Below are 13,794 nucleotides of genomic sequence, written 5' to 3'. Positions count from 1 at the left end.
CACCTCTCATGCCGTCACCCTGCGTCCATCCGCACCCGCTGTGTTCCCCCCACCAAGAGCCTTTTCCCCATTTTCCCCCATTCTCTTTTTCCCTTTCCCCTGTTTTCAATTTTCCCATTTTTCCCTTTTCTTTCCTCTTTTCCCCCCTCATTTTCCCCTTTCCCTCCTTCACCCCCCACCCCCATCCCAGTCTCTGCTGCCCCCTCCCGGCCGCGCTCCGCCACCGCATCCCCCCCCCCAGCTCCGCCCCTCTGGCCCCGCCCCTCCCGTCACGCGCCGCCGCGTGGGTTCCGGGCGCGCGCAGGTGGGGCGGGGATGCGGGATGGGGGGGGGGGTTGAGGAGGGGGGAGGGGGGGGGCAGAGGTCGGTGCGTGTCCCCCATCCCCCCCCTTCCCCATCCCCCCCTTTCCCCCCCCCCCATTTGGAGCGGGGCTCCCGTGTCCCGGGGGTCGCTGAGCGCCGCCCGCAGCCGTCCAGCCCCGAGGGGGCGGACGCGGGTGTCCCGGTGCGGGCAGGAGCCGGCGCTGGGCCATGAGCAACTCCACAGCCCCCCCGGCCCCGGGAGCGGACCCCATGGTGGGATACGTGCTGGGCCCCTTCGTCCTCGTCACCCTCCTGGGCGCCGTCCTGGCCGCGGTGAGCGGGGTCGGGGCCGGGGGGGGGTCCGGGCCGGGCGGGCCCCGCTGATGCCTCTCCCCGCAGGTGATGTACGTGCAGAAGAAGCGGAGGTGAGCGGAGGCTGCGGGTTTATGGGGGGGGGGTCCGTGGGACCGGACCCTGCTGAGCCGCCCCCCCCCCCCGCAGGTTCGACCGGCTGCGGCACCGCCTGCTGCCCATGTACAGCTACGACCCGGCCGAGGAGCTGCAGGAGTCGGAGCAGGAGCTGCTGGTGCAGGCGGAGGATGCCCGGGTGGGTTGAGCCGCTCCCGTGGTGCGGGGATGCAGGGATTGGGTTTGGCTGCTTGGGGCCTTATCCGGCCGTGCCCCATCCTTTACATGGGGAAGCGGCGCTGGGCGGTATCGCGGGTGCTTTGGAGCCGGTGGGAGCCCCCGATGCCAGCGTGCCCTGCGGGAGCATCTCGGAGCTAAGCGAGGGGTTGGGCATCATCCATATGGAGACGTGGGCTGTGCTCCAGGCACCCCGACAGAGTCTGGGTCGGGGCTGGGGCCGTCCCCCCCCATAGCACTGTGTGTTGCAGGTGGTGCCCGGCTGGGGGGGGGCTGCGCCCCTCCGGCCCCTGCGCGGGGACTGGAAGGCCTGATCCTGCTGCGGAGCTGGGACTGAATCCTGCCCACAGGGATGAATGTGTCCTCACCGGCACCGCTGCCTGCCGGGAAGGGCAGGATGCACCTGGAGTACCTGGAGCCATCCCAGGCCAAGAGCACTGATGCTAACGGGCGATCTCCCACCTTGACACCGAGTTCTGCTGATCTCTTCTGCTTGAGCTGCCCTGCCAGCCCCTTAGAACACCCTGAGTGGGGCGGCCGGGGCTGGGACCCGGTGCTGGAGCAGCCGGGTGCAGGGCACGGGGGGCACAATGCCTGTGGGGCAGCAGTGCTGGAGCCAATAAAGGTGTTTCTCTGCACTTGGCCAGAGCCTCCTGCATAGGGCAGGGAGGGTTTCAGCAGGCCACAGGCCAGCCTGGGGGTCAGCATCATGTCCCCACCATAGCAGCGTCGTGGCTTGGTTTGGTTGTATAAAGGTGCTGGGGATGGGAGTTCTTTGTGGGGGGGTAGCAGGGTTTTGCCTGTTTCTGTTCCCATTGGCAGCTCGCATCCATCCCTTGGAGGATGGCACCATCAGGGTCCTATGGAGAAGGTTCCGTGCGGAGCATCCGCTCGTGCCTGTGTGCATGGACCAGGGCAGAGGCGTCAAACGTCCATAAAATGTTTTATTCAAGTAACTGCAAAGAGGAACCCAAAAGGTCGTTAACAGTGAACCCAAAAGGAAAAGACCAAACCAACCAAACCCCGGTTGTCCCCCACCAGGGCCGCTGCAGCCGCTGTGCAGGGAGCAGTACAGAGGGGGAGCATCCCACAGTCCCCATCTCGCCGCAGCCGCTGGCCTGGGGAGCAGCAGGACAAAAACCTCGGCTGGAAAATGAGCAATTAATGAAAACAACCAAAAAACAGCCCAAAAAACCAAAGGGAAAGGGAAAAACCTAAACCAGAAACACCCCCAGCGACACCCCCGAGAGAGGAACCACGGAGCCAGCGATGCCCTGGCAGCCGGCACAGCAGCAGCACGAGCGTGAGTGCAGAGAGGAACTTAAATATCCAGAGGTAGTTGTGAATGAAAGGAAAACAACCCCAAAACAAGCACTAAAAAACAATTCTCTGTTTATAGCAGAACCGATGGGGAAGGGGCTGCCCTGAGCTGGCCCCACTTGGGACCCCCGGGGAAGGGCACTGAGCCCCGGCAGCGCTGCGGGGCCCAGGACCTGGGGAGGGGGGCACAAGGGGAGGTTTGCCTGGGGTAGCAGCAGGCTGGGGCTAAGGTCTGATCCATGTGGGGGTCTCACCTTCGCTGACCCCCTCGTCTCTTCCCTGCAGGGTCCCCAGCGCCCGCTTTGGATGGGTGAGATCACTGCATTGAGGGGGGGCAGCAGAGGCAAGGGGGTCCCAGCCCCAGCTCTCTGCCAATCACCCCCTTTGCCGGTGCTGCCCCATAACCCAGCACTGGGGAGAGAGGGGAACTGGGGCAGGTGCTGCCCTCCCACCCCAGGCAGGGGGCTGGGGGGGCCATTTTCCAGTGCTGCTGTTGTCTGAGGGTGAGGAGGGAGTGGAGGAGGGAGGAGGACAAAGCCAGGGCCTCGCCGTGGGTTTCTCCCCATCCCTGTCCCGGGGACACGGGACCATCCATCAGGCAATGAGGTAGCGCCGGTTCCGGAGGCTTCACTGCTCCTCCTCGGATGACTCCTGGGAGATGTTCACCTCCTCTTCGTCCTGCTGCTGCCAGGTGAGGGAGTGCGGTCAGGGGGGTCCAGGGCTGCAGCACCCCCATCATCCATCATGGATGATCATCCATCATCCATGGATGGAGGGTCCCCTGGCACATTGCATCCCTTGTGCAAAGAGGGAGGCACTAGCATCCTCCTGGACCTTGGCACTGCCCTTTGCTCCAGGTCTGACTGTTGTGGGTTAAATCCCAGGTAAGAATCCCCCCCCCCCGGTGGGCTCAGTGCAAGGAGGGAGCCCCACATCCCGATGTGATGCTGCCCTGTCCCCAAGTGCCCCCGGGTGGCCTTGAGCATCCACACGTGGTGCTGAGTCAGGGCGAGTGTGAGCATGAGTCAGCACCGGCCCCACTGCCTTCATGGAGCAGCAGCACAGGATGTCCCGGGCATGGGATGGGCTCGGCCCCAAAACAGTCCCTGGTTCTGTGCCACCAGGGCCAGGAGACTCCAGGACGCAACCAACCCCGATTGGTCTCAGCCCCTTTGCCTTCCACACGGAATTACAGTGGGAAAAGGGGCAAAACCTCCCGTGGGGCAGAGCAGCATCACAGTGAGGATGTTTCTGGGTGTGTTGTCCATGGGGATGTGGCACAGGGCTGGGGACAATAGGATGTGCACATGGGGAAGGGAGATGAAACCTGCTTTCGACTGTCTGGGTGGCACTTGTGGGTGCCTGCTACATCCCATGGGGCTGCAGACCAAGGGGGGGGGGGGGATGTGCACACACAAAGAGCCAGGCATGGAGGAGGAAGGGAAAACCCCACTCACCGACTTTTTGGGTCGTCCTCGAGGTTTTGTCCCTGGTGTGACTGCAGCTTTCTGAGCAAATTGGGGGCAAAAAGAGGTGGTTTGGTCAAGCTGGGGCTGGGCCCTCATCCCTGGGATGCTGCTGGAGGGGGGGGGGAGGGTGCTGGTCCCCTTCCTCCCACCCAATGGCTGCCAGATTCATCACCCCAATGGCACGTCCCGGCCCCCCCCATGACTCACAGGGTGGGCGCAGGATGTGAGTCGCGTGTTTTGCAAACAGGTTCCTTGCTGCTGTCCTCATCCTGACACACACAGATCCCCCCCCTTCCCTGGGGGTCAGAGCCATCCCCCCCCCCACACCTCCCCAGCAATAGATCTGCCCCAAATTGTTTGTAATTGAGCTCAAAACGGAGCTCGGCCGGAGCATCCCCAGCACCTACCCTGCCTTTGGGGGTCGCCTTGTTCTTACTGCCCTTCGGCCGTCCTCGGGGTCTCTTGGGGGTCGGGGCCTCACTGGGCTCCTGCTGGAGGGAGAGCAGAGGGGGGGGTCACTGCGGAAGGGGGTCCCTGGGCAGGGATGTGTGCCCCGAGTGGCTCCCAGTGCATCAGGATACCCTGGGATGCACCAGGACACCCTGGGATGCACCAGGATACCCTGGGATGCACCAGGATACCCTGGGATGCATCAGGATACCCTGGGATGCACCAGGACACCCTGGGATGCACCAGGATACCCTGCGATGCTTCAGGCTGGGAGTCCCATTCTCCGCAGCAGAGATGCTCTTGCACTGGGAGCACTGATTGCACCGGGATTGGTGCTCAGGCTGCTGCATGTCCTTCACCCAGGTTCATACATGACCCATCCCACCCGGCATTAGCAGCGTGCCTTAGCCCATGGTCCCAGCTGGATCCTCAGCTCTGGACCCCGGCTTGGTGCTGATGCTGCTGCTGGGTAAAGGGAACCTGCCAGGCAGGAAAATGTGCCCAGAGCCTCCCTGCCCCTGGAGGGGAACTGGAGGGGGAGTCAGGCACTGTAAAGGCTCCAGCAGCATCTTATCCCTCTGAGCAGCTTTTGCTAATGGGGCTTTAATTAGCTCGTCTGCAAAGGCAGGTTCAGGCTGAGGTGGAACAAGGGGAGGCCCCAAGCCCTTCCCTGGCCAGGAGCAATGGGGTGTTATAGAACTAAAGGGGTGTGAAGTCCTTTGGGATGGTTCTGAGCAGCAGGAGGAGCTGCCCAAAGGGAGGTGATGGGGTCTCATTGCAGGGGGCTCATTGCAGACATCCCCATCCTTGCCCGGGGGATGCTGCTTGGGGTGCAAGTGGGGGATGTTTCTTGCTGCCCTGTAACATTGGGGTGCCTGGTCCTGAGGGCATCGTTATGGGTAGAGCTGCCCATTGGGGTCCATCCCCACCTCCTGCGGAACCCCACGTACCTGCGGCTTCTTCCTGGGCCGACCCCGGCCTCTCTTCTCCGACACGTCCTTGTCCCCCTTGGAAGCCAGGGGCTGGCTGGACTTGGCGCTGGATTCGCTCATGGTCCTTCCAGCAGCAGTGAGGAGCAGGAGGGGAAAGAAGCTTGGTCAGTGATGGTTTGGCCACACTGGCCCACGCTGTTCCCTCACCCCGGAGCAGACGGGCACTGGGGGCATAGAGGGATGAGTGGAGCAGCAGGAGCCTCCCATGGAATCATGGCCATGCCCTGGCCCTGCTACCTCCCAGGTAAGGATGCTCAGCCCCCCACAGCCACCTCCTGGTCCCTCTGTGGGAATGGGGGTGGCAGTGGGGGTATCAGCACAGACAGGAGGTGACAAGGACCAGGGTCCCCTCTAATAATGCCCCTTAGAATTATCATGCAGCTGACATGAGCAGCTTTGACCTTATTCCATCCCTTCCCAGAGGCTCTCCTGCATCCTGCTCCTATCCCTGCATGGACCAGGACTTCTGTGCCCCAGAAACACAGCACCTCGGGCAGGCAAACACCATCCCTCCTCCTGCTATAAAACTGCCTTGGCTGCGCCCATGTCCCTCCTGCAAACAGGCCTTTGGTCCCTGCTGCGCATCCCATGGCACGACACCCACTGCATCAATCAGTGCCCCAGTGCTATTGCAGCTCTCAGTGCCCACAGCAAGCATTTGGGGAGCAGCAGCTCTGCCCATTCCTGCAGAGCCCATTCGCTTTCCGGAAAGGAGGAAAGCGGCTCTGGGTTTAATCTGGAGCACCGGCAAGTTGGAACAAGGTGAATGGTGGCACAGGGCCCCTGGGCATCCCCATGGGGGCCCTAGGGCCCCACATGGCTCCTGCAGCCCTGCTCTCCATATCCAACCCCACTGCACCCTGACCCTGCTCCTGCCCCCCAGCTGGGTTTAAGGACAAAGGCCCCCCAAACTGGTCCCTTGTCCAAGGGACACTGAGCTTTCCCCTTCCCTGTGAATGTCTTTCCTTCCTCATAGGGATATCCCACAGAGGTAAAGGCTCCATCTTCCCTCCTCCACTTTGATGCTTCCCCAGAGGCATAGGGAAAACCTGCTCTTCCAGAGCCGTGGGGCCAGTTCCACACCCAGCTCCCAGCTCAGGAGCCAGGAGGATGGGCTCCAGGCTGGAAGGGAGCAGGATTGCTACCACAGCCCTGGTTCTTAATGGTGATCCTGAGCACAGGGCACCCACTCTGCTCCTTGGTTGGGTGACTGTGGCCATGCAGAGGGGGCACCTGCTCGGGGGGGTGATGTGACGGTTCCCAATGGAAACAGCCCCACCTCACTGCCCACAAGCATGGGGCTTGGAGCTGCCTGGGAGAACAATCACTGCTTTGCACTGGGACGGATGGAGCAAGCCCCTGAGCCAGCCAGGGATGCTCTGCATGCAAAGACGGAGGCACTCTCCCTATCTCTGCCTACAGGGTTAATAACCCTGCTTCTGAGCAACTGGTTTCAATTTGGGCAGCATTAGAGCAGCTGGGACAGCGCTACCGGAGAGAGCAGGGCTGCGGGGGGCAGCCGGGGTGCTGAGCCCCCATCCCAGGGGATGCTGAGCCCCATGGGGACGGCTGCAGAGGGCACGGGCGGGATGTGCAGTGCCAGGAGCCAGGCTCAGACCTTCGAGGCGTGTTACAAACCACGCGTCAGCTCCTGCTCCCCTCTGGAAGTGACTCACGAGTGCAGAACAACAACAACAGAGAGCAGACAGAAACCACGCTGCCGGGTAAACACCCCGAAGCATTACTCAGAGCAGCCCGGAGCCCTTCGAGGGGTCTCTGACAGACAAGACAAGAGAAGTATGGTTTAGATTTAGGGCAGAAAAACTCCGTTTGAGCAGGGGCTGGGACAGGGTTTGTCTCTTTTTAAGTCAAACTTTGTTAGAGGAAACACAGCTTCCGAGCTTGCTGTACCCTCACCCGAAGCTGGAAACAGATGGGCCCAGTACAGCCCCCACCGAGCCGTGCTGGGACAGACACGGCCCCACACAGCGGCTCCAGATGGGGATGCTGAGGGGACCCTTCCCACTGGGAATGGCCCCCAAGCCAGAGCCTGCTGCCACGGTTGGTGCTGGGGAAAGGATGTGCACATCCCATCCCTCTGCCACCTCCAGCTGCCCCCATGGGCTCCAGGGCTGAAATCAGCCCCAGGGGGCTGAGGCCTCCTTGTCCTGCTTCACTGAAGGGGGATGAGGAGGAGGATGGAGCTGGCGGATGCTCCCCACTCCCACCCCAGCACCTTCCCAGCCAGCACCCAAGGTTGGCCCCAGCTCGGTAGCACCTGCCTGGCCCTGGGTGCATCCCAAGCCTGTGGATGGTGCTGGACACAGCTCGGGAAGCAGTTCCAGCCCCGCTCCTGTGCATCGAAGCCGTATGGGAGGGAGGGAAGGAGGGAGGGAAGGAGCAGCAGTGTTGCCATGGAGGAAAGGAAGCAGCTGAGAGAGGAACCTTTCCACGCAGGGAGGAATGAGGCGGAGAGGAGGGCAGGGTGATGCCAGGCTCCTCCAGGCCGGGAGGGATAAATATGTGCAGGGTTTGGAGGTGGAGGGGCTACATCTGCCTCTGGATCAATGGAGCTGGGGGAAGAAAAACTCCTCCCCTCTCTATCCCTATGGATGGGGAGCCCCTGGACTCCCATTGCCCAGCCCCACTGTGTGCTCCACGGCAGGAGCTGGGCGTCCTCAGCAGCCACCTCTTGCACAACCATGGTTTGGGTTGCAAAAGAGCCAACCTGGTCCCTCGGAGCGATGCTCCTCACTGCCCCTGGGCCTGCTGCTGCCTCCCCCAGCCCGCCCGCGCTGGCTTACGCTGCTCTGTGCAAATAACCCCATAAATCCCCCGCTCCTGCTCCTGCCACCTACTCTTAGATTAAACAACCGAGCCCAGGAGAGGCAGGAGACAGGCGGTGGCTTAGATCTTAAAGGAAAAAAGGCAGAAATCTCTTCACGCCCAGGAAATCCAGCCCGATTGCAGCTGGAGAAGGATCCCGGCCGCACCTCCTGGCAGAGGGAGGACGGGAGAGGGAGGAGGGGAAGGAATAGTGGAGCAGAAGTTGAAGAGCCTGTTCGGCAGGGGTGCGAGGGCTGGGAAGGGATGTGCGCGGCTCCTCATTAGACAAGCCCTCCATGGGGCTGCTTTGAAGCCCCCCCCCAGGCCTGCTATTAAGGAAAGTCAACCTCCCCCCCCCCCCCCTTCCTTCCTGGGCATGCATAATAAAAGGAAGTGATAAAAGAAAGGAAGGAGGGAGGTGGGGGAGAAAGAAAAGAGGCAGGAAGGGCACCATCACACGCTTTGTGAAGCCCCTGTCCTGCGGGGTATAATAAAGCCCCGGGTGGAGCCAGCCCTGGGTCACAATCCACCGCCCCCCCCAACCCCCGGGGTGCGCGGCCCCGAGGTCCCGCAGCGTGGGCACGGTGGGTGGGGGGGGGGGGGGTGAGCCCCCAGCACCGCAACTTCGCACCGACCCGCGCTCCCGTGTCCGTGCGCGTCCCCGTGCGCCCGGCCCCAAGCACGGTCCCGATCCCGATCCCACGCCACGCACCGGCCGCGGCCCCGCGCACCTTGCACGGCCCCGCGCACGCTGCGAGCCCGAGCGGGGGCCGCGGCCGCGCATCACCGGCACCGCGCAAGTGGAGCCGAAGTACCGGAGAGCAGGGGACCCCCAGCCCCCCCCCCCAGCCCCGCCAGGTGCATCGCCCTATTAATACCGGTAATTAATAACAACAATAATAGCGAGAGGCATTGCGGAGCGCGGCCGCCGCACGCACACACGCGTCCTTGCACATACCAAGCAAACTGGGGGCGATCGTGCACAGCATGCGGAGGGCGGGGGGGGGAGCAGAACCCGGCTCTCCCCCACCCTCCCAACCACCCCCCTGCCCTCCCCGCACCCCCCGCAGCAGAAAGGAAAGAGGAAGGCCGGCACTCACAGTCAGCTTGATCCCGGAGCCGGCTGCTCGGGGTGGGCTTTTTGGGGGCGGTTTGGTGCTTTTGGGGGTTATTTTTTTTGTCCTGGCGTGTCTGTGTTGTGAAGAGAATTAAACCCCCCCCCACCCCCCCTTCCCGGCGGCGGCGGCTGCTGCTCGCAAATGCGGATCTGAAAGGAGAAGGCAGAGAGAGAGGCTGCGACTCACACACGCATCCACGGCTCAGCCAGGCCCCCCTCTTATTTATATAAATAATAAAGGGGGGGGGGGGGGAAAGCTCCAGGAGGAAGGAAGCTGGATCAAAATCATTTGCAGGGGAAAAAAAAGGGAAATAGGGAAAAGGGGGGGTAGGGGGGGAAGGGGGGAGAAAGGGGGGGGGGGGAAAGGAGCGAGCTCCGAGCCTTACTGGAGGGGATCCAGCTGCTAAAAATAGCAAAATCACACTCGAAATTAAATAAGGGCAACCAGGCTAAGGGAGCTTCCAGCCCTTGCGGAGCGGGGGGAGGAGGAGCTCGGCTGCATCACGGCCGGGGGCGGGCGGCGGCGGGGCCGGGACCGATAGGTCCGTTCAAAGGGCTGCGGCGGGCGGGCGGCGGCTGCTCCCCCGCCCCGGGGCCGGAGGAGGGTCCCCCCGGGGGGGAATGGAGGATAAACCCCCCCCTCGGCAGGGGATGCTCCAGGGATGCTCCTGGATGGGCCGTGGGGGGAGGGGCGCGGGTACCACTCGGTGCTGAGCGCCTCTGGAAGAGCGGACAGCGCTGTCTGGGGCTGGGGGGGATTCGGGATCTCCGTGGGGGCTGTGCCACGCACCGGCTCCAGCGCCCACAGGCAAAGCGTGATGCTCTTCCCGTTCGCTGCATCCCCAGGTCCTAGGCACACAAGAAGCCCCTCCGGTCCCCATCTGTAGGCACGGGCGGTGGGGGCTGCATCCCTGGGGCCTCCCAAGGCCCGGCTGGGGGGTGGTGTGGTATTTAGTGTGTTTTGTACCGCAGCACCATGGGAGGCTGGGGTGGAAGTGCTGCCCGCTGAGCACCAGCGGGTTTGGGGGCTGGTGAGCAGCCCAGGGGCTCTCCCTGGGGTTGGTCTGTAATGGAAGAGCTTTATTCTGAATTCCTGTGATCTGGTTTGGAAGCGGTTTAGGTCGGTCTGGAATAGGAGCTGGGATCAGCTCTTCAGGTAAGTACCCTGAAACCCCATTGTGTCAGGGGCAAGGTTTTCCAAAGCATGCACTAGGGATCTCATGGGGAGTTTCTTGGTGGACACAAGGAAATCCAGATCCCCTCTCAGTGTTTTCCCAAACTGCTGCAGAAACTCCCATCACAGATGTAATGGAAACTCCAATTTAGGTGCTTTTGACTATCCTGATGCAAAATCTGGAGTTAGGGGCTGAACTTTAAACTGCCTGAAGCTGGATTTGGGTTTCAGGCAAGTTCTTATTAATGAAAAGAAAAAGCACCTTTAAAACTGTGAAACTTGGGAGCATCAATGCCTGCATGTGCAAAACTGCTTCAGCCGGGAAGGTCTGTGGTGTGGGAAGGAGCAGATCAACAGAGCCAGGCTCGTGGCACTGGTTTTGCTCATTTTCACTTGGCTTTTTCAAATCCCCTGCAAATTCCCCTGCCCAAAGCACAATCAAAGCACTGTCCCTTGGGCATGCTTAAAAATGAAAGCAAAGAAGGGGGGAAAACCACCCTGTGAGAGCCTGACCTGTTTACAAGCACCTGCACAAAGAGCCGCATTGCCCCTCTTGCACCGGAGCTGAGCCTGGCTCCAGGTCCCCAAGTCGGGAATGGTGATGGATCTCCTTCACCTGGGTGCCTTGCACCCAGGCAGGGGGGTGTGTGCAGACCCTGATATCTCTTGGACCCAAATTGGTGTTCCCCTGCATTTGGAGGTACCAAGGTACCCTCTGTCTGCAGCAACCCCAGCCCTGCCCATGGCCACACTTGGGCTTCTCCCTTTTGCTGTGGGCCTGGTGAGGAATTTGGTTTCTGTCCCTGGCAGAGGCTCGTTTAGTTATTAATATCCCTTGTTATTTATTCTGCAGCAGCAGTGAATGGCTGTAACCAGAGAGCTGGCAACAACCTGGGCTGCTCCTTCTTGCTTTAATCCCTGGAACTTTGGGCAATTCCCTGCTCGGTGTGGCCATGCCAGAACCCCCCAAGCCGGGTTCACCTGTGGGGCGACCACTTGGTCTTTAAAGCAAAACAGTGCTGCAGTGATCCCCCGAAACTAAAGAGTGGTGCTGAGATGCTTCCAGGTGCCGTGAGCAGCATTCCAATGGGAAACCAGCACCCAACTGTGTGTGAGGAGGGGAAATGGGGAAAATAAACAGGGATTTTGGGAAATGGGATTGATTTGGTGCTCAGGGTGTGTTTGCCAGGCCAGAAAGACCCAGGGGGGGTTGGAAATAGCCTGGCAAGGCAGGGCAGTGAGGTCTGCAGCTGCAGGAAGGGGGCTCAGGGCAGCATCCCCTGTGTTCAACAGGAAGGAATCCCTATGCGATGCCTGCGCAGCAAGGTGGGGAGCGGTGCAGGGTGCTGGGATCCTAGCACATCCCAGTGCTGGGCCCAGGGCTTCAGGCCGGGAAGGTCATTTTCACTTTTGGTTTTGCAGTTCTCCCAAGTGAAATCCTGTGCCCGGTGCAGGTTCAGGCTGAGATCCGAAAGCAGCAACGTCTGGAAGCAGGGAAACAAGTGATTCGTCCCCCCCTTCCATGGAGGCTGAGCCCAATGCAGGGGTTGTCCCTGGTGGGGGTGCTTGTGGGGCGGCCATGGCAGGAGGGAGGACAGGGATGGGGCCTTTGTTTCCCCTCCAGGCTTTGTTTCCCGCTGGCCCCATTGATGAAGTCCCATGTGGCCAAACAGCCCCAGGCCCACCCCGAAACTGTCCTTTTAACTTGATTAAACAGCTCCTTCCTTCTCCCCCACTGAGTACATTTAACACTCACCAGAGCAGTGCTTTCCCGTAGCCCTATTCGAGGGCAAATTCCTAAATCACCTGATAATTATAGGCTTAATGCTGGTGCTTTCAAGAGTGGGAGCCCTGAGTTTGCAGGGCAGTGATGCCGGATGGGGGGTGCACGTGTGAATTAGCGGGTATCCCTATTTCTCCTTTGTGTTTCAGGCCTGGAAGGAGATCTGATGGGGAAACTGGTGCCCAGTGCTTGGGAAAAGCTGCACCTCTGCCAGATCCCCAGGAAAAGAAGGGGCTTGAAATCATTCCCTGCTGCTTCAGGGCTCTGCGAAGCTGCAGGCACTGATTGACTGCCCTTGTCGGGAGGGCTATGGGGGACCAGAGGGTGGCCCTGGGGAGGGGGGCACCTCATCCTGCTCTGCCACTGAGCCCTGCAAAGCTGCGTTTAGGATTCGGGTGCTGAATTCCTGCTGATGTCCCTGGGAAAGGGGAAACTGGGTCCTCTAAGGCAGCTCTGGAAACAAGCTCAGCCCAGGTTGTTGGGTAGCTGCTGCAGGCTAATGGAGAGCGGGGGGTGTTTGCCACCTCCAGAGCCCTCCTGAACAACAGCTCTGTTGTTACCCTCATTACACTGATGGGGAAACATCAGTGATGCCACTGATATGACTCAGAGGTGGGGTGGCTTGTTCAAGAGCATGTTTCACCATGGTCAGTGTCTGTTCTGAGACTGCATTGGGTCCCTCTTAGATGCCTTTACCCTGCATTGCTGGCATTTTGCTGGCTCGGGAGGTTTCATCCTGTGTTTGGAGCATCCCCCTGCACTGCTCTGGTACAGGCTGCATCATGGGGACCATTTGCTTGCTGCACAAGCCACAGGCAGGACCCAGCACACTCTGAAGCCGTTTTCTCATTTCCAGCATCCTTGGGTTGATGCAGGCAGGGGAACACATTTGGCTCCTCTATATAGAGGAACCCCTCTCTCTGCAGCCTCTTGGATGTTCCTGGTGTCTCAGCTGCAGCTCAGGGGCAGGAGCTGCACTAGGCTGGGCAGGAGGATGGTGGCAAGGTCTGGCCCAGGCCTGAGCTTGTTGCTTCAGTCTTGTCTGTCTCTTCCAGCACAGGAGTTGGCTGAGCTTGGCATGGCCAGGATCAATGTTCATGGCACTATGGGACCCAGTGTCCCCCCAGTCACTGCAGAGATGACTGGAGACACCCCACCCCCACGTTTCCACCCATTTCTGCTCTTTCTCTGCAAGGTAAGTGGTGGCTGCACAAGAAGGAAGCTCTGCAGATGGGTCCATGGTTAACTGCCTTCATTAGTTCTTGTCCAGTGCAATAGGGTTGGTGTTGTGTTTGCCTCATTCCATGTCTCTTAAGGCACTGCAGGGCTGAACTCCTCCTCCTGGGAGGACATCTCCAGAGTGGAGCATCCTGAGACCGCAGCTCTTGGGAAGGGTTTTCCTGAGGTTTGCCACATCCTGAAGAGCTCCCAGCACATAGGAACGAATACTCTTCCTCTGAGAAGGGCTTGCACAGCTCTGTGCAGGAGAGGCGGCAGTGAAGCCAGGCACACAGAACCCATCCTTCCTCCCATTGCTGTTATCTCAGAGCTTGCGTGCAAATCCCTGCTGAAATATTTATTACTGGCCACAATCAATGATTAACCCCCAGGAAAAGACGTTGCTGGCAGCCTCTTTGCTTGCTTTAGGAGAATGGGATGGGGCTGAGTCATAGAATCATAGAATGGTTTAGGTTGGAAAGGACCTTAAGATCATC

General features: G+C 60.5%; 2 protein-coding genes across 6 annotated transcripts; one reads left to right on the top strand and one right to left on the bottom strand.

Moving 5' to 3' along the window:
- The first annotated feature begins 277 nt into the window (after positions 1-277).
- Positions 278-1,591, top strand: SMIM29 (small integral membrane protein 29). Of its 3 annotated transcripts, XM_034069804.1 has the most exons (5): positions 278-304; positions 470-636; positions 703-728; positions 805-910; positions 1,200-1,591. In XM_034069804.1, exons 2-5 carry the CDS (start codon positions 532-534, stop codon positions 1,260-1,262), a joined length of 300 nt encoding a protein of 99 aa, XP_033925695.1. In that variant the 5' UTR covers positions 278-304; positions 470-531; the 3' UTR covers positions 1,263-1,591. The 3 variants fall into 3 exon arrangements, with proteins under 3 accessions (XP_033925695.1, XP_033925696.1, XP_033925694.1); XM_034069805.1 differs by lacking the exon at positions 278-304 and having other exon boundaries at positions 408-636; positions 1,299-1,591; XM_034069803.1 differs by lacking the exon at positions 278-304 and having other exon boundaries at positions 410-636.
- A 281-nt stretch (positions 1,592-1,872) lies between these two features.
- HMGA1 (high mobility group AT-hook 1) lies at positions 1,873-9,594 on the bottom strand. 3 transcript variants are annotated; one of them, XM_034069841.1, is made up of 6 exons: positions 9,509-9,594; positions 9,106-9,272; positions 5,138-5,243; positions 4,145-4,228; positions 3,726-3,776; positions 1,873-2,952 (listed from the first exon to the last, which is right to left on the bottom strand). In XM_034069841.1, exons 3-6 carry the CDS (start codon positions 5,237-5,239, stop codon positions 2,896-2,898), a joined length of 294 nt encoding a protein of 97 aa, XP_033925732.1. In that variant the 5' UTR covers positions 5,240-5,243; positions 9,106-9,272; positions 9,509-9,594; the 3' UTR covers positions 1,873-2,895. The 3 variants fall into 3 exon arrangements, with proteins under 3 accessions (XP_033925732.1, XP_033925734.1, XP_033925733.1); XM_034069843.1 differs by having other exon boundaries at positions 1,873-2,949; XM_034069842.1 differs by having other exon boundaries at positions 4,145-4,225.
- Between the last annotated feature and the right edge of the window lie 4,200 nt (positions 9,595-13,794).

Source organism: Melopsittacus undulatus, chromosome 16 (assembly GCF_012275295.1).
Source record: "Melopsittacus undulatus isolate bMelUnd1 chromosome 16, bMelUnd1.mat.Z, whole genome shotgun sequence".
In the NCBI taxonomy this organism is placed as follows: domain Eukaryota; kingdom Metazoa; phylum Chordata; class Aves; order Psittaciformes; family Psittaculidae; genus Melopsittacus; species Melopsittacus undulatus.
The sequence above is the reverse complement of the archived record's forward strand: the minus strand, read 5'-3'. Positions and strand labels throughout refer to the sequence as shown.